The sequence below is a fragment of the Onychostoma macrolepis genome, chromosome 24, assembly GCF_012432095.1.
Source record: "Onychostoma macrolepis isolate SWU-2019 chromosome 24, ASM1243209v1, whole genome shotgun sequence".
Classification (NCBI taxonomy): Eukaryota; Metazoa; Chordata; class Actinopteri; order Cypriniformes; family Cyprinidae; genus Onychostoma; species Onychostoma macrolepis.
This window is the reverse complement of record NC_081178.1, coordinates 27,091,997-27,113,503: the sequence shown is the minus strand read 5'-3', so window position 1 is coordinate 27,113,503 and position 21,507 is coordinate 27,091,997. Positions and strand designations below refer to the sequence as shown.

Genomic DNA, 21,507 nt, shown 5'->3' with positions numbered 1-21,507 from the left:
ACTGATCCTCTGATTCACCGATCCACCGATCCACTGATTCACTGATTCACTGATTCACCGATCCACCGATCCACCAATTCACTAATCCATTGATTCACTGATCCACCGATCCACCGATTCACTGATTCACTGATCCTCTGATTCACTGATTAACTGATTCACTGATCCTCTGATTCACCGATCCACTGATTCACTGATCCACCGATCCACTGATTCACTGATCCACCGATTCACCAATCCACTGATTCACTGATCCTCTGATTCACCGATCCACTGATTCACTGATCCACCGATCCACTGATTCACTGATCCACCGATTCACCAATCCACTGATTCACCGATCTACTGATTCACTGATTCACTGATCCACCGATTCACCAATCCACTGATTCACCGATCTACTGATTCACTGATCTACTGATTCACTGATTCACTGATCCACCGATCCACTGATTCACTGATCCACCGATTCACCAATCCACTGATTCACCGATCTACTGATCCACTGATTCACTGATCCACCGATTCACCAATCCACTGATTCACCGATCTACTGATTCACTGATTCACTGATCCACCGATTCACCAATCCACTGATTCACCGATCTACTGATTCACTGATCCACCGATCCACTGATTCACTGATCCACCGATTCACCAATCCACTGATTCACCGATCTACTGATTCACTGATTCACTGATCCACCGATTCACCAATCCACTGATTCACCGATCTACTGATCCACTGATTCACTGATCCACCGATTCACCAATCCACTGATTCACCGATCTACTGATTCACTGATTCACTGATCCACCGATTCACCAATCCACTGATTCACCGATCTACTGATTCACTGATTCACCGATCTACTGATTCACTGATTCACATTCCACTGATTGGGTTGAATCACAGTTGCTCACAGCAGAGGACATTATCAGTGAATAATGACTTATATTTGACTTTAGAAGACTTGTAATATAGTGCACAAGTCGCATGAGCCACTTTTATGATACTTATGGTGCTTTTATGTCCTTTATGAAGCTTGAACGCTTCGGTCCTCATTCACTTACATTATATAGAAAATATCATGTCTTGAATGCAGGTTATTATAGTTATCTAGAACAGAAACTAAAACTGCTTGTTGCTTTTCAAAGAGTATAAAGAGTATTAAAGAAAACAAAGTTAGCCGTGCGAGCTTGGAGAAGCAGCTGTGATGAGCAGATAGAGGAGGATTTACAGGATTCAGTGAATCTGAGGAGCGAGAGAAGAGCCGCAGCAGGCTTCGGTCTGATAGTTTGAGTTGAGCTGGGTTTTGTGTTTGCTATGACTATGATTTGAAATCTTTCAGCAAATCACAGGGTTTCAGACGCTAGTTTTAGGGCTTTGGACTGGTCAAACCAGGTGGTCTGCTATAACTAAAACAGCTGAACTCTAGATTTAACCAGCTGAGAGTTGCAAACTAAGTTGTTTTTCATTTCAAGATACTCAAACTCTGCAGATCCAGCATTTTTTAAACCATATTGTTTCCTGTAAAGCTCTTCCTCTATGAAAAGCTAATGAAAAATGTGCCATGAACGCTCCAGTTGTATTTTTCCTGAAGTTTTGTGCTGTAAAGCCTCATAAGTCATATATAAGCAGAGAAAGTCGTCCGACTGCCACAAACCTGTCAGAAAGCTTTCCAGATCATTTGTAGAGCCTCAGGTTCAGATTTATATGGCTGGATGGTCTGATTTATGTGTGGATGCACACGTGGAGTTCAAGCACAAGTTAAGGGTTTCCCATTAAACACTGAACATACAGATTCATGAGCCGCTCTCAGCTCAGTCTTAGCTGCTGTGCTCACGCCTGCTATTACACCAGCAGCTGTTAGTGAATTCATGAAGAATTAGATATATATTTGATATATAATAATTAGGTCACAATGTGTGAGTCCTGAATTAGTGAAATGACTCTGAAGCTGGATTGGTGGAGCAGGTCATGCGTTTTCCTGTGAAATGTTCCCAGAATCCTGTAAATGTGTGCTCACATGCGTCAGTCCACTTACTGTAGCTGTAATCTGGAAAAGCATTAAAGTCCAGAAGCAGATGGAGCTTGTGAATTTAAGAGGCGTTTGAAGCTGGTCATCTGCGCTTGAGTCGGAGCGAGAACGGAGGAGCGCAGGTTCAGTGATGTGGAAAATGAGCCTCACAAAAGCTGTTTGTGATTGAGAAGCTCTTGAGTAACCCTCCCAACACACTCAGATACTCAATCAAACCCTGCGCTGTGACTTACTGCTCCTCAGAGACCCTCCGAGATGCTTCTACTGTGTGAGCATGTGTGTGTGTGTGTGTGTAAGCAGATGTTTAAGTGGCTTCATTACGGAGCGCTGATGTTCCTCAGTTCTGCAGTCGGCTCATCTCTGAGTGATCAGATCTTCCCATACTGACTAAAGACTATTATGACATGTCATGACTGATTTTACTTTTTTTTTTATTGTTTAAATAAATGCTACAAGTACAATTAAAAATCACACAGTTATAACAAAGTAACAAAGTGGATATTTGGATTTTGATCATTTTGAAATGAAACCTTAGATGTGTTTTTAAACATTAAATGAGTGTTCGATGATGACAAAGGTAATCTTAATGCAAGAATGGGTGAAATGAGAACTTCAAATTAAATATACAATATTGATCAGTATGACTGAGAGAGCATTATTCACCCAAAATGATGTATTTTGAGAGTCACATCTCTTTATTGCAACAGAAAATAAGCATAACCTGAGGTTAAAAAGCCTTTAAAGACCCGCTGATATAGAGACATCATGCATCAGAGGGTTAAAAAGCGAATCATTTGTTTCTTGATGAACGTTTCCTTGAATAGTTGTAAAAGTATTGTTTAAATATTAATTTACTCATTTCCACTATATGAGACCTTGATTTCCACTGCGACTGGATTGTTATTATAGAGCATTATTAATTGATTTTTAATCAGTACAGTAGCATTATATAGCGCGTCCCTGCAGAAGTGTGCTGTGTTTATGTTGGCTTTGCAGCAGAAGACGAGAGTTTTATCATCTGAATCATAATCACGCGGACAGAAGTGTGTCTGGATCGTGTTGGCTCTCTCCGTGAGGTGTGTGTGTGGTTTGGGAACAGCAGGCAGATGTGTGTGTGTGTGTGTGTGTGAGGACGTGACGGCAGGATTCTTCATAAAGAGCATCTAAAGAATGATGCTTCACTGCCAGATGAAGCTTCTCGTCTCATTCATCACTGATGTCTTGACAGGAATATAAAACGTCTGCTTGAGTTTATATTATTAGGATTCAGGCCAGTTTCATAGAGCGCTTTAGGACAGCATTGATGAGTTTATCAGCACTCAACTATTAATACTTTTACGAGCATGTTGGAATGAATTTTCACGAGGGGCAGGAACTTTCCCGAAAGCTGTCGTTCCTACACTAATGTTACGCAAGATCTCAAGCAGTTCCCATTTTCCTTCCATTATTCTTTTCAGTTTCTTTTTCTCCTCTTCCTGCTCCTTTGGAAAGCTTCACACTGGCTCTTAAAGGCTTTGGTCTGAAAGCGTGGATTTTGGGCCGATGGGTCGAGTCTCTCAGCTGCTTAAACACAGCTGTCGGCCGTCGAGTCGCTGATGTTTGCCACCAAACACACCGAACGCAGCCGCTGAGTCCATCAGACAAGACGAGTCGGTTTCGTGTCGTCTGTCATGTTTTTATTGATCTGTGTGTATGTGCGCTGAGAGAATCACAGCACTCTCTGACCTTACATGGCAGAAAACTCAACCTTCCTCTGACTTTCCATGATTTCCTCTGCACTTATTTACAGTAAGCCTACAGTTATCACTACAGTAAAACACAGTAAAAACAGTGAAATATTATTTTCAGCATCATTACTGCAGTCTTCAGTGTCACATGATCTTCAGAAATCATTCTAATATGCTGATTTGCTGCTCAACAAACATTTCTGATTATTATCAATGTTGAAAACAGTCGTGCTGCACAATATTTTTGTGGAAACTGTGACACATTTTATTTTTCAGGATTCACAGATGAATAGAAAGTTCAAAAGAACAGTATTTATTTGAAATAGGAACATTATTTGTCACATTATAAATGTCTTCACTGTCACTTTTGATCAATTTAATGTGTCTTTGAAGAATGAACGTATCAATTTCTTTAAGAAAAGGTTTTGAATGTTAATGCAGATGAATAATGCAGTGAGACTTGGTGCAGTGAATGTGAGTGTCGTTCTGAAACTGTAAGTCTCAGCTCTTTTGGTCTAGAGGTCTATAACTCATCTAAAATCTCTTTCAAGACAAGAGAACTAATGTTTTCTTATGGTATGAGAAGAAACTGTGTCGGTGGCTGAGCAGAGAATCAGATATGACTGAGAGATATCACCGTCACCTGATCTCCTTCCAGACCCGAGACGCTGAGATGAAAACGCTCATGCATTTATCTTCTCTTATGAGCTCCTGACGGGATAAGCCTGTTCTGTGGGCGACGGCGCACAGGTTTGGAGAATGTGGATCCAGGAGCTGTGTGAAAGCTCATGTTACGGCCTGAGAAACGCTGGCCTGGAGAACTGGACTGAACTCCGGCACGAGTCTGCTGCTAACACCAGTGTGAGAGAGACCCGGCCCAAACCTCAAACACTACAGAGAAGTGAAGCTTTAAATTGTGAATCTTTCCCAAAGATCCTTTCAGTGATCAGTTCTTTAAAAAAACATTTTTCTTATTGCGAAACGCACTTTAATAATCTGAAGAACCTTTTTTTTTTTTTTTGTGATGAAAAGATTCCATGCATTGTTTTAAGGTTCTTCATGCAATTATTGATGCCAACAAAGAACCTTTAGTTTTAATTTGTCAAAGAATACACTATTAAAATAAAGGTTCTTTTACAGGCATTGCTGGTATTACCACGCCATACAGTTCATGCTCTGACCAGTGCTGGGGGGTAACGTATTACAAGTAACGGGAGTTATGTAATCAGATTACTTTTTTCAAGTAACTAGTAAAGTAGCGCATTACTTTTTCATTTACAAGAAAATATCTGAGTTACTTTTTCAAATAATTAACACCAGTTACTGTGTTTCTCATGTATTGAGTGACAGCTCTGGTGGTCCTGAATCACTACGGTACAGATTTAAAAAGTAACACAAGTAGTTACTTTTTTTAGGGAGTAACACAATATTGTAATGCATTACTTTTAAAAGTAACTTTTCCCAGCGCTGTTTATGACTATAGTCTTTTTGATATTTTGGATATTGAGGTAGAGGTTATGCTGGATTTTTACAGAATGTAGGGACAGATTCGATGGATGAACAACACATTAAATATATTAAAAGTGACCTTAAATATAAAAAATTACATTGTTACATTGTCTCAGGATTCTTCCTGAACTTATACAGTAAAGTGTGACAACTTCTTGACTGATCAGGATTTAATCAAGAATCCTGAAAAATAAAATGTATGACAGTTTCCACAAACAATATTAATGTTTTCAACATTGATAATAATCAGAAATGTTTGTTGAGCAGCAAATCAGCATATTAGAATGATTTCTGAAGATCATGTGACACTGAAGACTGCAGTAATGATGCTGAAAATACAGCTGCATCACAGAAATAAATTACAGTTTAACACATATTCACACAGAAAACTGCTGTTTTACACTGTAATAATATTTCACTGTTTTACTGTGTTTTTGATCAAATAAATGCAGTTGTGGTGAGCAGAAGAAACAGTAGATAGGATTCTCGCTGCACAGTGCTAATATTAGTGCAGTATCGCTGGCTCGGGTATAAACAGATCTGAATGGAGTGATTTCTCAGTCGTGACAGATCCACATAATGAACAGATGTGTGCTAATACTCCGGTCCTGATCTCCTCGTGTGCCACCATAAACACACTCCCTTCCCCTCCTCAGCATCTGCAGTATTTGTGTTTCTCAGCGGCTGATATCGGCCCGTTATCTTGTGTGTTTCTGCTTTGTCTTCATTCACAGCCTGCGGCCGATTCATCAGAAACTGGGAGGAAACTCAAGTGGACTCAAGAGATGCTTCGTAGTTTAGGAAAGGGTCAGAACAGCTGAAGTATTGCTAAAAGAAGGATCTTCTGCCAAATATGATCAATCATCATCAGTCACAATGAGCACACACAGAATCTCCTGCTTCCTGCATTAAAAAAAACTTCATCAAGTCACTAATACAGAGGATCAGGACTCCATGCATATAGTATATGTTTTGAAGTTTGCATGCTTTTGCAAATGAAACATGAAACATTTATGTTAAACATTTAGATCTGCATCTATGATGAAAGCTGTAAAATCTGAGTTGAGAAGTTAGAAAGTGCCGGTCGTGGTGTTTCTGGTTCCTCTGATCGCTGTGTTGATGTGAAGCCAAGACATTCATGAATGATCCCAGTCATTAGTAGAGGAGAGAGTGTTTAGTTGTCACACTTTACTGTATATCTGTATATCTCAAAACATCAGTGCCCAGAAAATTGCATGCAGTTAATTAAATACACCTTCTCTGACAACATGCCCCAATAGCAGGACTATGGAGGGTTAAAAAAAAAAAGGATAATTGCAACTTTTTTTCTCAGTATTTTTTTAACAATTCCAACTTTATACAGCATCTGACACTTAAGAGATTTTTTGCTCCCAAGTTGGAGTTTATTTTCTCAGAATTGCCTCTGACCTCTAAACTCTGAATATAAGCCTGGAATTGTTTGAAAAAGTAACTTTTTATGAGCATTCAGGATTACAAAAATAAAAAAAACTGAATTGCGAAATTTAAACTCAAGAAAAACAAGGGAAAAAAAGTCATAATTGTAAGATATAAAGTCACAGTTACTTGTTTAATTTTATTTAATTTTTTGTGGAAAAAAAATGAATTGCAAGAAAAAAGACATAAATGTGAGAAAAAACACAATTACCGTTTTTATTTTGTTATTCCATGGTGGAAACAGGCTTCCATACAGGACACACTGTGAAGTTATACAGTATTCTACATAACACTATTTATAAAATCTATTTATAAGAATATTTAAGTTTTGTTTTGGCCAGCACATACAGTATATTTCATTAAAGAGGTCATATGATGTTGCTAAAAAGAATATTAGTTTGTGTATTTGGTGTAATGCAATGTGTTTATGTGGTTTAAGGTTAAAAAAAAACCACATTATTTTCCACATACTGTACATTATCGTTGCTCCTCTATGCTCCGCCTTTCTGAAACGCATCGATCTTTACAAAGCTCATCGTTCTGAGAAGCAAGGCGTGCTCTGATTGGCCAGCTATCCAGTGCGTTGTGATTGGCCGAATACCTCAAGCGTGTGACGGAAATGTTACGCCCTGATTGGAGTGATTTCTCAGTCGTGACAGATCCACATAATGAACAGATGTGTGCTAATACTCCGGTCCTGATCTCCTCGTGTGCCACCATAAACACACTCCCTTCCCCTCCTCAGCATCTGCAGTATTTGTGTTTCTCAGCGGCTGATATCGGCCCGTTATCTTGTGTGTTTCTGCTTCGTCTTCATTCACAGCCGGCGGCCGATTCGTCAGAAACTGGGAGGAAACCCTTACCGTATTGTGATGCCGTGTCCCGGCAATAAAACCCATTGCAAACGAGGCATTTGTTGCATCCAGTGGGGACATAATTACTGATTATAATGACTTATACTGTCTTTTTGCACGTCATGTTGCATCACGCCGCGTAAACATTACCATGTCTGCATTTGTGATCGGAGATACGACAAACAACAAGCACTACTCTACACTGCTCAAAACTCGCGTTTGAATCGTCAGGGGCAAATTCTTTAAATATGAAAACATACTTACAGGCTGTGAGTCAGAAGCGCCAGACTGTCCTTGCAACGTTGGAATTGCTCCACTTTATAGAAACAGTCTCTTCCAGGTTCAGGAAATAGTCCTCCGTAAAATGCGCTGCACACACTCTAATATTTGGGTTGAACTGTTCTGGAACTGATTTCTAGTTGTGTCCTCTTTTAAAAGCCCAAACAAAGTACGTTCACTTTCACAACGAAACACAGTGTCTCCAGCAACAACACTACAGCGAGAATAATACTTACGCCTTCTTTCTTTGCGTATATGTTTGGGCGGTGTTTTGCAAATCTCCCCACACTGTGACGTAGACATGTGGGGCGTGTTTGAATGAGCCGTTTTAGGGGGGCGTGGTCAAGTCTTAACTTTTATAAAGAATATCTCTTTGGGTTTGAGACTTTAGTCTTTGCAACTTTAGGGATCGTATCTATGCACAAACAGCTTGTAACACTCCAAAGAGAAAGGAAAACGCATCTTATGACCCCTTTAATGCATTGTATAATGTACTGGTATTGCACAAAATTAGCAGTTAAAACAATATGAATAAGAAGCATTTGAAGTGAAGTCCGTGTTGAAGTAGATGTGTGAAGCTAGTCGTTTGCAGAGCACTTCTTTTGTCACTGGTTCAGCGTTTACTCTCTGTATTGTGTTTCTTTGAGAAAAGCAGGCAGGAGTGTGGCGTGAATGTTTGTGAGTAAACCTAGCGTTCCCATGATGCTCTGCTGAGCGCATGCGACACACCCGTGCTACTTCCAGTCTGTGTTTCACACCGGCGTGTTTGTGTTGGTCAGGAGCTCAGCGTGATGATGACCCACGCTTTCCTCCGCTACAGACGTTTATTACTCATTACGGCACAGTCTGCACCGATCAGGCTTTCAGTGAGTGATTTGTGATTATTGCAGAGGACAGAAGACGTCTCCAGTGACATTTCATGAGCTGCTGTGTTTGAAGGACCGCTGGGATATTTCCCAAAATATGAGTCTCATTTGTGGTTCTAGAAAGCAAATTCCATTGATTTCCATTGGTACTGTTGATTCAGACCACTAAGCAACCATCATAACAGTCAGCCGGAAGAAACTAGTAGCAATGCCCACAAGGCCCTGCCAACCAGCTGATGTCATGTTAATGCCATTTTCATCAGAAAATATGAAAATAGAGAGTATGACAATGATCTTCCAGGTAGAAGCGTCATGCTCATTGCCATTAAATAAAAAAATGCTCAGTCATTGGTTATCAAGTTGAATTGCAATTTACTATAAATTATTAAATGTTTTAATTGTTTATTAATAAATAATAAATCATTATTATTCACAGTTTTTTTCAACTGCTTACACACAACAGCTGTCCTTGTCTCACAGTTTCTGAAAGCTGTCACTCAAACAGCAGAAGCACACACCAGATCTGCAAAACCAGACACTGATTATCAGCCTTTGACTCAATTTCATAAAACACTTTTTGTAAAACACAACACACAGTTCTCTATGTAACACACACAAATCTAACAGGAATTAATATTATGGCAAAGGTGTTTGCTTTTGAGATGTGTTTGTGATATTGAGATGTGAGGCATTTTACATTTTGTGTGTAATTCTTGGATTTGTGTGTAAAGTTTGGAAAAAAAAGAGGCAAAGTTTTGAAAATGTGTGAAAGCAGCTGAAAAAACTAATATTTTATAATATAATAATTTAATATAACAGTACTTAAAATTGTGTTTTATTAAATTTATTTAATAAGATACATTTATTTAAATAAATAGATATGTAGGTAGGTGTATAGTGATTCCAGGTTTGTTCTTCATTTCATAGGTTCTGAACAGAGGAGAAAGGTTTTGGAAAATGTCCTGATTTTGTTTTCCAGTCACTGAATTTCTAAACAGTCTTTCAGAGCGATTCTGTTTGTTATTGTCTGTGAGTTGAATGCTGGGATTGGTGGTTTTTTTAGTGTACTCACACAGAACACAAACTGTTAGTGTTTGCTTTGTTGTCATTTTCTGAGAAACAACATATTTCAACGTGTTTAAAGGGTTAGTTCGCCCATTTAAGACATGAAGTTGTATGCAATCCTTACCAGCACTATAGTGCATACACACTGACCCACCCTTTAGTCACCTCCCTGCTCAGAGTTCTGGCCGCTGGAAGTTTTTCAAGATAGTACTCCCGGTTAGTTTCTGGGGCCTCAAAACTGTGCGTTTTTACGTGAAAAAAGTATTTGCGTTTCAAAGCTTGAATAATTTACATCACAAAAAACACGCCTGACAAAATTCATACCTCAGTTTTAATCGGCACTATTTTCTTTCCATTTCTATCAATCCGCGCTGCTGTCAACGTCAACAGTGCGCGCGTTCAGATCAGCTGTTGATAGCGCGACTCGCTGACAACATGTCTGACTACGAAACTTCTGATGACGAAACCAATTTTAGCACAATGTCAGACGGAACAGATGATGATGAAGTAATTTTCAGCTTGTTTACCGTACAGTTTAGACATTGGATCATAAAGTTAGTAAATAGAGCTTACCCGTGCTACTGGTACAGCAAAACTCTTTAAAATCATTTTTTTTCTTTTTCCTCCTTGGTTGGGGATGTAATCGTCTTCGCTGAAGTGAGCACTGCACACACGGAAATCCTTGATTCTCGATATTTTAGCTCCCACAGAGTAGCCGATGGCAACCAGCCAAAGCTGTCTCGTAGCTATATCCGAAACTGGAAAACGATGGAATCTGAACGGTGATCCCGGCACATTCTTGTGGTCACAGCCTGGGAATTTACAAGTTCGCACCATTGTTCATTTTCTACTTTTTATGTCGTTGTCATTCGATTGTGTAAACACTATGGAACAGCTGATCTGAACGTGCGCACTGTTGACGTTGACAGCAGCGCGGATTGATAGAAATGGAAAGAAAATAGTGCCGATTAAAACTGAGGTATGAATTTTGTCAGGCGTGTTTTTTGTGATGTAAATTATTCAAGCTTTGAAACGCAAATACTTTTTTCACGTAAAAACGCACAGTTTTGAGGCCCCGGAAACTAACCGGGAGTACTATCTTGAAAAACTTCCAGCGGCCAGAACTCTGAGCAGGGAGGTGACTAAAGGGTGGGTCAGTGTGTATGCACTATAGTGCTGGTAAGGATTGCATACAACTTCATGTCTTAAATGGGCGAACTAACCCTTTAAGGCTAGTATTGAGTGCATCACTGATCAGGTTTTCATTTTCTATGACTTACTGTTGGTGTTGTGTTAATAAGCGTGAGATGAATATGCTGTGATGAATTCTTCAGCTCTGCTCTCTCAGTGATGTGATTCGGTGAAAGTTCATTGAGAATGTAGGCTTCATTCAGCTCCTCGCTGGAAAATATCAAACCACAGACATGCCGCTCTGCTTGTTGATGTGCTGCAGGTAGAAATGAAAGCTGTGTGTGTTTGTTTTTTAGCTTGATGCTGAAATCTGTAGCGCAGTGTGTGTTTGAGCTGATATTACAGGATCTGTGAGTGTGAGACCAGTTTAAGACTGACAGCAAACATAAACAAAGATCAGTGTCACTTTCAGACTATAACACGATGAGATATAGTTTGGTTCATTCAGCTTTCATCAAGTTTAATTAAATATAGCATGAAACTGTTCAAATGTTTGGGATCAGTAAGATTTTGTTTTTGGGCAAGAAATTTATCAGGCATGCATTAAATTGATCAGAAGTGAGAGTAAAGACATTTATAATGTTACAAAAGTGTTACAAATGTTAACTACGCCCCTGCCGACAATGATGCTAAATAATGTCATTTATAATTTTACAAGATATTTCCATTTAAAAAAAATGCTGTTCTTTTGAACTTTCTATTCATCTGTGAATCCTGAAGAATAAAACGCATCAGTTTCCACAAAAATATTGTGCAGCACGGCTGTTTTCAACATTGATAATAATCAGAAATGTGTGTTGAGCAGCAAATCAGCATATTATTATGATTTCTGAAGATCATGTGACACTGAAGACTGCAGTAATGATGCTGAAAATACAGCTGCGCATCACAGAAATACATTACAGTTTAACACATATTCACACAGAAAACAGCTGTTTTACACTGTAATAATATTTCACTGTTTTTACTGTTTTTGGTGAGCAGAAGAGACTCTTTCAGAAACTTAAATCTTACTGATTTGAATGCTAGTGTTTACAATTCTTTTACGTGATATTTGCTAAGCACTGAATTTGCTGAAGTATGATTATCTTTGACTGTAACTGAGTCTCTAGTGAAAGTGCTCTGAAATCATAGGCGGCGGCAGGATATCCGATGTTTGTGTGTGGATTACAGCGGCTGAAGAAGGGAAATGCTGGTAGATGGCAGATCGTGGTTTAGTGTGTCTGGCGCTGGGGATTGTTGGGTGATAAAGCTGGTCTCGCTCGTCTCTCTGTGTCCTGAAGCAAAGGTCAGCGCCGCCGAACCCATTATAAACAGTGTGAGTTTGGCCAAGATTTACTGAAAACAATATTCTTGTGGTCAGTGGACTGTTATTCACATTGTAATCATTCTACTCATTTATTTACTCTTGGTTAAGCATTGGTGCTCAGATCCAGTCGCTCGATGCCGTTCTGCTGTATGAGCTCATGGATAAAGCGTGGTCTTTCCGTCATGTAGGTTGCCTCCTCTGAGGCTCGTGGGAGCGTCTATAGATTGAGTTTAACACTCCTCCCTGTGCCGCGCGATCTGCCAAATTCAAGACCTCATGTTGGACGACTGAGATCCCTTCATTCTGCGGCATTTGCTCATTTTCTCACTAAAAACACAGATGAGGAGCTGCACAGTCAGCGATGACCTTCGCGCTCTATTTCTACGTTTACAAACTTCATTTGTTTGTTTGTTCATCTCAGAATGTGATTTTCTGAACGTGAGTCTGTTTCTGAATCTGTGTTTCATCATCACGCTCACTTCCATGAACCTCGGTGGATTTCTCTCATGTTCTCGTCATTTCTGCTGCTCTTTCTGATCAACCACAAGATCTGGATCTCTGGGATTCATGCACCATATATCACTGGACCTCAAAGAGAATGATATTTACCGTTAACATTAACTGTATTACGCAGTCACAGGTGGTAACGCTGACAGACACTGAGCTTTAATAACACTAAAGCAGTGGTTTCCATGAGAGGATCAGGAATACTGCACAGAGATGGACAGCTTCAGCTTTCATACAGCTTTTCAAAACGATTGATTTGCTTGATAGACATTGGTTTTAATTGGAATTTTGGTTAATCTGAATGAATTTGAAGCATCTGACTGATGCTGTATTGCTTTCTCTTTGAAAACTGGAATATTGGAATAGCTAAAGTCATATTAGCAAAATTTCAAGGTTTTTTGGCAGCAAAATGCTTCCTTGTCCATTGTCAGTAGTGTGGAGATTTATGAACAGAAGTCACTTTCAAACTAAGCAGCTTCCTGCTGATCAATGTGATGAATTTGCACGACCATCTGAATGTGATGTGAAGAAACCTCTCGTCTTCAAACGACTTCTGATGAACTCCATACGGCTGTCTCTGCGGTAATGTGATGAACTCATAACCTTTGGTCCATTCCACAGAAAAGAAACGCAATAAAGTGCTCCTTGTTCCTCATGCTGTCGTTACACTTGACCTCAGCCCACCGAGAGCCAGTAACTCAAACCTTCAGAAGCCTTTGATTGTCCAGTCTTCATCTGGTCTGGAGTGAACCTCTCCGCTCCGATAAATACTCGCCGTTCCCAGATATCTTCATTCTGGCTGTGTTTCCGCTAGTAGCACAACAGACTGGAGAAACCGTATTATTGGGATCATCTATGGATAATTCATGAACGGACAAGTGTGCACGTGGAAATAAATGCTAACAGATTATTGGTGTGATCATTGAGTGTGTTTTCATGCACAACAAAGCACTGACCTGACATACATGATGACACATTATTGGATTATTAGGCTTAAGTTATTAGATTATTATCATATAAGATTGTGCATATGAACATATTCAGATTCACTGATGTAAACAAGTCTCTAAACTCATGCATGCTTTCATGCGTATAAAGATGCATTTTACTTTAAACCTTTATATACAGTTGAAGTCAAAAGTTTACATACACCTTGCAGAATGTTAATTGTTTTACCGAAATAAGAGGGATCATACAAAATGCATGTTATTGTTTATTTAGTACAGACCTGAATGAGATATTTCACATAAAAGACATTTACATATAGACCCTAAGAGAAAATAATAGTTTAATTTATAAAAAACGACCCCGTTCAAAAGTTTACACCCCCTTGATTCTTAATACTGTGTTGTTCCCTGAATGATCCACAGCTGTGTTTGTTTGTTTAGTGATAGTTGTTCATGAGTCTCTTGTTTGTTCTGAACAGTTAAACAGTCTGCTGTTCTTCAGAAAAATCCCTCAGCTCCCACAAATTCTTTGGTGTTCCAGCATTTTTGTGTATTTGAACCCTTTCCTACAATGGTTTTTGTATGATTTTGTATCTTACATGTTTACCAGAAGACAAAATAAGTGAAATTTACCCTGATCTTCAAATTCAAAAAGTTTACAGTATAATGCATTATAATGTACACTATGAGTACCTTGTTTATGAAAGCTTCAAGGTGTTACCAAAACTTTCAAATGCAAGTGTGCATATTGTTATTATTTTCTCCTTCGTCTGTGAGGTTGAACATCCTCTAGGTCTCTGCGTGAAGTAGTATTGCTAGGTTTCTGAGTTCACAATCTCCTCATTGGTTTTATTTACTCAGCTGCATCAGATCGTGTGTATAAACACTCACACTGGTTGATATGACTCATGAATTGGTATTTGGACTGCTTTATATCATTATGTAAAAGAAAACACAATGAACCTGAATTGGGAGATTCCTTGCCTTCGTCCATGCTGCTCGAGATCTGACGTATGAAGCTCTGTCATTAGTATATGTGACCCTGGACCATAAGGGTCATAAGGGTCCATTTATGAAATTGAGATTTATACCTCATCTGAATAAATAATATTTCCATTGATGTATGGTTTGTTGGACAATATTTGTCTGAGATACAACTATTAGAAAATCTGGAATCTGAGGGAGCAAAAAAATCTAAATATTGAGAAAATGACCTTTAAAGTTGTCCAAATGAAGTTCTTAGCAATGCATATTACTAATCAAAAATGAAGTTTTGATATATTTACGGTAGGAAATTTACTAAATATCTTCATGGAACATGATCTTTACTTAATATCCTAATGATTTTTGGCATAAAAGAAAACTTGATAATTTTGACCCATACAATGTATTGTTGGCTATTGCTGCAAATATAGCTGTGCTGCTTATGACTGCTTCTGTGCTGCAGGGTCACATATGAGCAGAAACTCTTCGTAGTTGAGTTGTTGTGTGAGTGCTAAGATGGCATTTCTTGCTATAGTGTGCCATTAAAGTGCCTGTGGTCCAGATCTCCAGCACGTTCCTCGCAGCAGATCCATTAGCCACACTAACCCCTTCCAGATGATCGGCCGCTAACAGAGCAGCTGATTGTTTGTGCTTCTCCTGCGCTCTAATCAAGACCATGTGTGCGCTTCAGCGTTCTGATCCAGTTATGGCTCGGTTTGGCGTGTTCGGCTGATTTGGTTGAATGTGAATGATGCTAAAGTATGATGCACTCTGGTACAGTAGTTCTGGCAGACGCTGCTGTTTTGGTTTCTCATCTGTGAGGGAAACAAGCAGATCTTTTCTGAAAACAGCAGCCGATTGAAGTGAAGCTGTAGGAGCTGCAGGGATGCCTGGAGGCAGTTTACAGCCCCGGATCAAATGTGTGTGCTAATAAAACTGCAGGACTGCTGGCCGGATCTCAGCACATAAACAGGAAAATGCATGGCGTGATTATAAAGGCTTCTATTGTGGCGTGAATTATTAGCAGGACGAGACTGAGGAAAGATGCTTTCACAGGTGCTTATAAGAAAGTCTTTTGTTTGGTAAAGCATGCGTTGTAACGTCTGTGGATGGAATTCTAACGATGATTGCTCAAGCAATGTTTTCAACATTGATAATAGGACCATTCTACAGAATTGGTGCAAACTGCTGTCCCACAACCAAAAAACACATTTAAAAAGCATTTAAGTATTCAAATCTTAGATGTTTACTAAGATCCTTCTATTATCTATTGAAAACCATAATAATATTTAAAATATTAGTAAGTTTACTGTATATGAAATCATCATTTATTGGGTACTTTCAATTGGGAGGTGGCTGTCCCAAAACTATCATTTTGAGGTAAATGTGTTCAAAAGTCTGAAAATGTGCGTGTAACTTTAAGGAACGTCACTACCGAACACCTTTTTTTGAGAGTTATTCCAGAACATTTAGTTTTTACGTGTACCACTGTTCAGAACTGTGCTAGCTAACCATGTGCTGATTAGCATCTTTGAGCTAGCTTCAAACTATCTAAAATTGTCACGAGTGAATGTTTCGGTAGCGAAAAAAGGAACACATAATTCTCATATTTGGGGAAAATAAACAAAATTTTAGTACAGTTATACAATTTTTATTTTTTTATGTTTTAGTAGTGTTTTAGTATGCAAGTTAAAGTAATGTGATGTGGGCGCTACCAAAGCATTACTGTCACTACCGAAAATGTGATGTCTCTCCCGAAACATGGATGTATTGTCAAAAATAAAGTATCAACTAAGATGTTATGATAGTTTCTGTTTCAATGTATGCTCAAACTAATGAATCCTTAACTTTGAAATCAGTATGATCAACTTTTTGCCTTTTACAAAGAAAATTTGAATTCAAAATACAACAAATCTCATAAATTACACTTGAAATATTGCTGAAAATGTAATTGTTATTGATTTACCTCTGAATTTTTTTTTTTTATAAAATAGCACAAAAAAAAAAGTACAATTTAAATGTAAGCAAAATCTTAATAGGTCAATATAGCCCTTCTAATTAAATTATTATTACTGTGTTTCTGTAGTAACAAATTTGGGGAGAGGACAAATATTCCAAAACTTTCTGAAAATACAATATGAGAATTAACTGCACAATTACTTCAAATGTGTATCTTAGATATTATGCAATTTATGCATACATAGAGAAATGACCATTTTTTTTTCGAGATGATTCCAAACTCTGACTTTGGATCAGTTCTGTAGAATGGCCCAATAATCAGAAATGTTTCTTGAGCAGAAACTAATGTCTCTACTGTATTTTTGATCAAATAAATGCAGCCTTGATGAGCAGAAGAGACTTTTTCCAAAACATGAAAAGATCTTACCAACCCCAAATATAATAATAAAATATTCTAGATGGATAGTTTAAAAACATTTTTTTATATATATATCTGTTTCAGAAAAATAATGTGATTAATAAAATGATTTTTCTGTCTGTTAATAAATATTAACACATTCCATTTTTAATCAGATGTGACTATTTTATATCTATAATGAGATGATGTTGCCCTTGCACTGAGTGAAATCAAGCACCGCTCCACAGCATATTGACTGATTATTATTATAATTTGGGAATGAGTCAGAATGATCTAGAACGTCTCTGTTTGGATGTGTTTACTCACTCTGCTGTCCTTATGTCCAGAGCGGGACTCGAGCGGTCAGCTGGACCTGACTGAGCTCATCGGCGTTCCTCTGCCACCGTCTGTGTCCTTCATCACGGGCTTCGAGGGTTTCCCAGCCTACAGCTTCGGACCGGAGGCGAATGTGGGCCGCCTGACGCGCTCCTTCATCCCCGACCCGTTCTTCCGAGACTTCTCCATCGTGGTGACGGCCAGACCCAGCTCTCGGAGCGGAGGAGTGCTGTTCGCCATCACTGACGCGCTGCAGAGGACGGTGCAGCTGGGAGTGGCTCTGGCTCCGGTGGAGGACGGCTCTCAGAGCGTGGTTCTGTACTACACTGAGCCCGGGGCCGCCAGCACGCAGGAGGCCGCCTCCTTTAAGATGGGCGATCTGACGGGCCGCTGGGCGCGCTTCACGCTGGCCGTTCAGGGCGAGGAGGTCCGGCTCTACATGGACTGTGAGGAGCACCACCGCGTGGCCTTCCGCAGGACTCCAGACGCACTCACCTTCCAGCCCAGCTCCGGCATCTTCATAGGGAACGCCGGAGGAACCAGGCTGCAGCGCTTCGTGGTGAGTGCCAGTGTTTTCTTGGAGTGTGTGTTCAGACCCTCACCTTCTAGCTCAGCACCTGAAGGCACTGCTGCATTCATTGAAACACTCTTTATTGGAAGAAACTTTATTATCACTCATGTACAGCATACAGATACAGTAGAAACTCAGTTGATGCCCACAGATGATTTTAATGAATGTTGGTGCTATATGTCTTCTGCCTCCTGATGGTTCAGTCATGCTCTTCATTAAAAATAAATAATAAAATAAAATTAATAAAAATTAATTAATTTAATTTGCATAACATCGTAATTTCTTAATATATTAAGATTTTAAAGATTTATGTGTATGCAAATTTTAAAGATTTTATACAAATTATATTTATATTACATTAGATTTTATTATATTATATTATATGAGATTATTAAATGACATTATTACAATGTAATGTGAGATTGTTATATAATATTAGTTATTTTATAATTATATAATATAACAATTCATATAACAATGATCTTGATACCATAATTTATTAATTTAATCATATTATTTCCATAAGTGTACTGTATATATGCATTTTACAATGGCTCTGTTTTGACATCTGAATTTTAAATTTTAGTTTATTTTTTGAGTTTTTGTCTATCTATCTATTTTTTTTAATTCAAGTCTACATTTTCTTGACATTGTATGTCATCTTGGATGATTGCCACATCTCTGCAAAATAACATGGAATTTGGCCATAATTTTTCCTCATAATGTACTCATAATTTATATATTTTTGGAACTCATCATAATTTGCCTCCTGTTGTTTGGATGGAACTGTCTTAAATGTATTTAACGCCCCACAGTGTGCCCTGGTTAGGCTGCTCACTATGATGTGAACCAAAGCTAAGTGCTGAATGACCCCGACTGTACGTTAATAAGAGTTTTGTGATCATTCGGAGGGGTTAGTGGATCTGTTTAATATCAGAGGCTGTTGGAGTGAGTGTTTGGATGCTTTGGTTTTAAAGGAGCTTCTTCGTGAGCCTCAGTATTCATTTAGACAGCAATGCCATTGTCTTCATATAATGCCGTAAACCACATGAAACACACAAATCACAATTCATTACAATTCCTTTCCCAAAGTGTTTCCAAGATGATTTTTTTGATGAGCATGGTAGTGCTTTTTTTTGGTAAAGAAAAACAGCCAGTGGCATGTCCTGTATGTGTCTAAAGTGATTAAAGCACTTGCATTAAGATGAGAAGCTGAACGTACGTCACGACACAGATGTTCCTTATCACCGGCGCAGCAGACGCCAACACATTGATTTGTGGCTCGTTCACATTCTGAACAGCATTGGACAACATCAGCCGTGCCACAAGACCGACAACGTGGCAGTCCGACATCAGTGAGACTCGTGTTTTAATATCTTCAGACCCTTAAGAGCATGAATTTATGTTTCCCCTTTTTGTTCTCCTCTTGAAAAGAAAAAAAAAAAAAAACTTTCAAAGGATATTTCAACATAATTCAACATAAAACTTCTTCAGTTCTTCAGTCATCATGTTGTTTCAATCCTGTACGACTGTCTTCTGTGAAACACAAAAGGAGATATTTAACGCAATGTCCAAGCTGCTCCTTTCCATGCGAAGCAAGCATACATTTTTGGCAGCAAACAGCTGCAGAGCTTCAGACTTCATGTCAAGAGTCTTTCTTGGGAGATACACAACACATAACAGTTGTGTTAATTGGTTACGAAACGCAGCCTTTTGTACTTCTGTGATGAGCAGATCAGTGTGTTAGGAGTACACACACACACACACACACACAGAGAGAGCTTCGTCAGCTCTAGAATGTCATTTATCCTCATTTATTTTTTCAGTTAAAACATTTTGAAACCCAGCTGTTTGTTTTTATTTTTAAACATTGATATTTCTAGCTTATATGAAATGACTGCTCGCAGAGCAGAAGCTGAAAAACAACTATTAATTATTATTTATTACCAGCTGTGTTTTGCAGTTTGAGTTTCATAATTTACCTCACGCACTGACAATTCCCTGTTTCCACAATGTTTGATGTTTTATATGCACTTATTTGGATTATTTTAGACTAATTAGGTTTCTCTGTGGGTGGAGCTCCACAATGATCTGTTTCTCTTTACAACTGCACATTTTATGTGAAGGCAAAGATTTCCTAATGCAGATTTCAAAAGGAGTTCAAGTTCTGGGATCAGAAATCTGTGTGCTCTGACAGCACTACACTACTGACTTCAGGCTACATGCACCTTTCTGACCACAGAATCTCGTGAAGTGCCTTTATTGTGTAGTATCTGGCAAAAACACATTTATCCGGAAGCCTGTTTCTTTCACGGAAAACAAAAATAAATCACTTTTAAAATTTTACAATTCTTACTTTTTCCTCAGTTCTGTTCAGGTTAGGGCTGGGTATCGTTCAAAATTTTTTGATCAAGTAACGCTCGTTTTCGGGCGTGTGTATGAACGGACATCTGCATGTGATCAGAACTCCACACAGCTCCTGCACTACTCTTCATTGGAAATGAATGACTTCTGGTCTGTCGCTTGTCGTTTGTCGGAGATAGTGGAAAGCCGGCTTGAAACGCAGTGGCAACGCCAGTGTGATGAGGATGGTTTTCATTTTAAAACCAAAACTCACCAGTGTAAACATAGCCTTACATCTAAGGGGGCTGGGGACGCATTCACACTACAGCCTCACGTGTGAATCACATCTCTGAGTGTAACTGCTGTAAACTAGTCGGTGTGTTTGTCTTGACGCAGACCGACTGTTCAGACCGATCGGTGTATTACAGTACCATGAGAGCTATAGAGAGCAGACTGCTCCGTACGCTTTCGAGTCGCTCTTGCGGATGTCAAACACTGATCGATCTGCACCGCGCCGCTTCCAGTTAAACACACCTAGTGCTGCAGGTTTATTGGCTCACTGACGTTGATGAGATTAACTCCTTAGGTATCGAAATTTGGTACCGAACGACAAGACGTTTTTCGATACTCGATGGTATCGAGGCAATTCGGTCGGTGCCTAAAAAGTTTTCAAACTCAATACCCAGCCCTTGAAGAGTTTAGTGTTGCATCGGAGTGCATTGCACTCAGACACACAGATGAGCACAAACACTCATCCATCCATCAGTCTGTGTGTGTGTGTGTGTGTGTGTGAGTCAAGTCAAGTCACCATTATTTATATAGCGCTTTTTACAATGATTGTGTCAAAGCAGCTTCATAGTATTAAACAGGGAAATAGTGTGTCGAAACAGTGTGCCGTTCTCCTCTGGCCAGACCAAACCATCAGTTTAATTCTAGGTTGCAACAAAGTCAGATTGTGCAGAGGACTCATCTGGTTCCCGTGGTCTTGTCCCGATGGCCGTCTAGGTGACGAGGTCTTTACTGGTGATCTGTCTCTCGGGCTCATCTAGGTGTCCTGGTCTCCGCTGATGTTCAGGGCTGTAGAGGTCGTCTCTAGGTGCTGATCCACCATCTGATCTGGATACAGAGTGGATCAGATGGCTACGGTGACTTCGGAATAAGAAAGA

At 39.2% G+C, this 21,507-nt stretch overlaps 1 protein-coding gene across 1 annotated transcript in view; it reads left to right on the top strand.

Annotated features, from left to right (window-relative positions):
- col15a1a (collagen, type XV, alpha 1a) overlaps positions 1 to 21,507 on the top strand; it is a 74,015-nt gene that overhangs the window by 10,627 nt on the left and 41,881 nt on the right. The window contains 1 exon segment of the mRNA XM_058765596.1: positions 17,439 to 17,986. Coding sequence (XP_058621579.1) covers positions 17,439 to 17,986 — 548 coding nt within the window.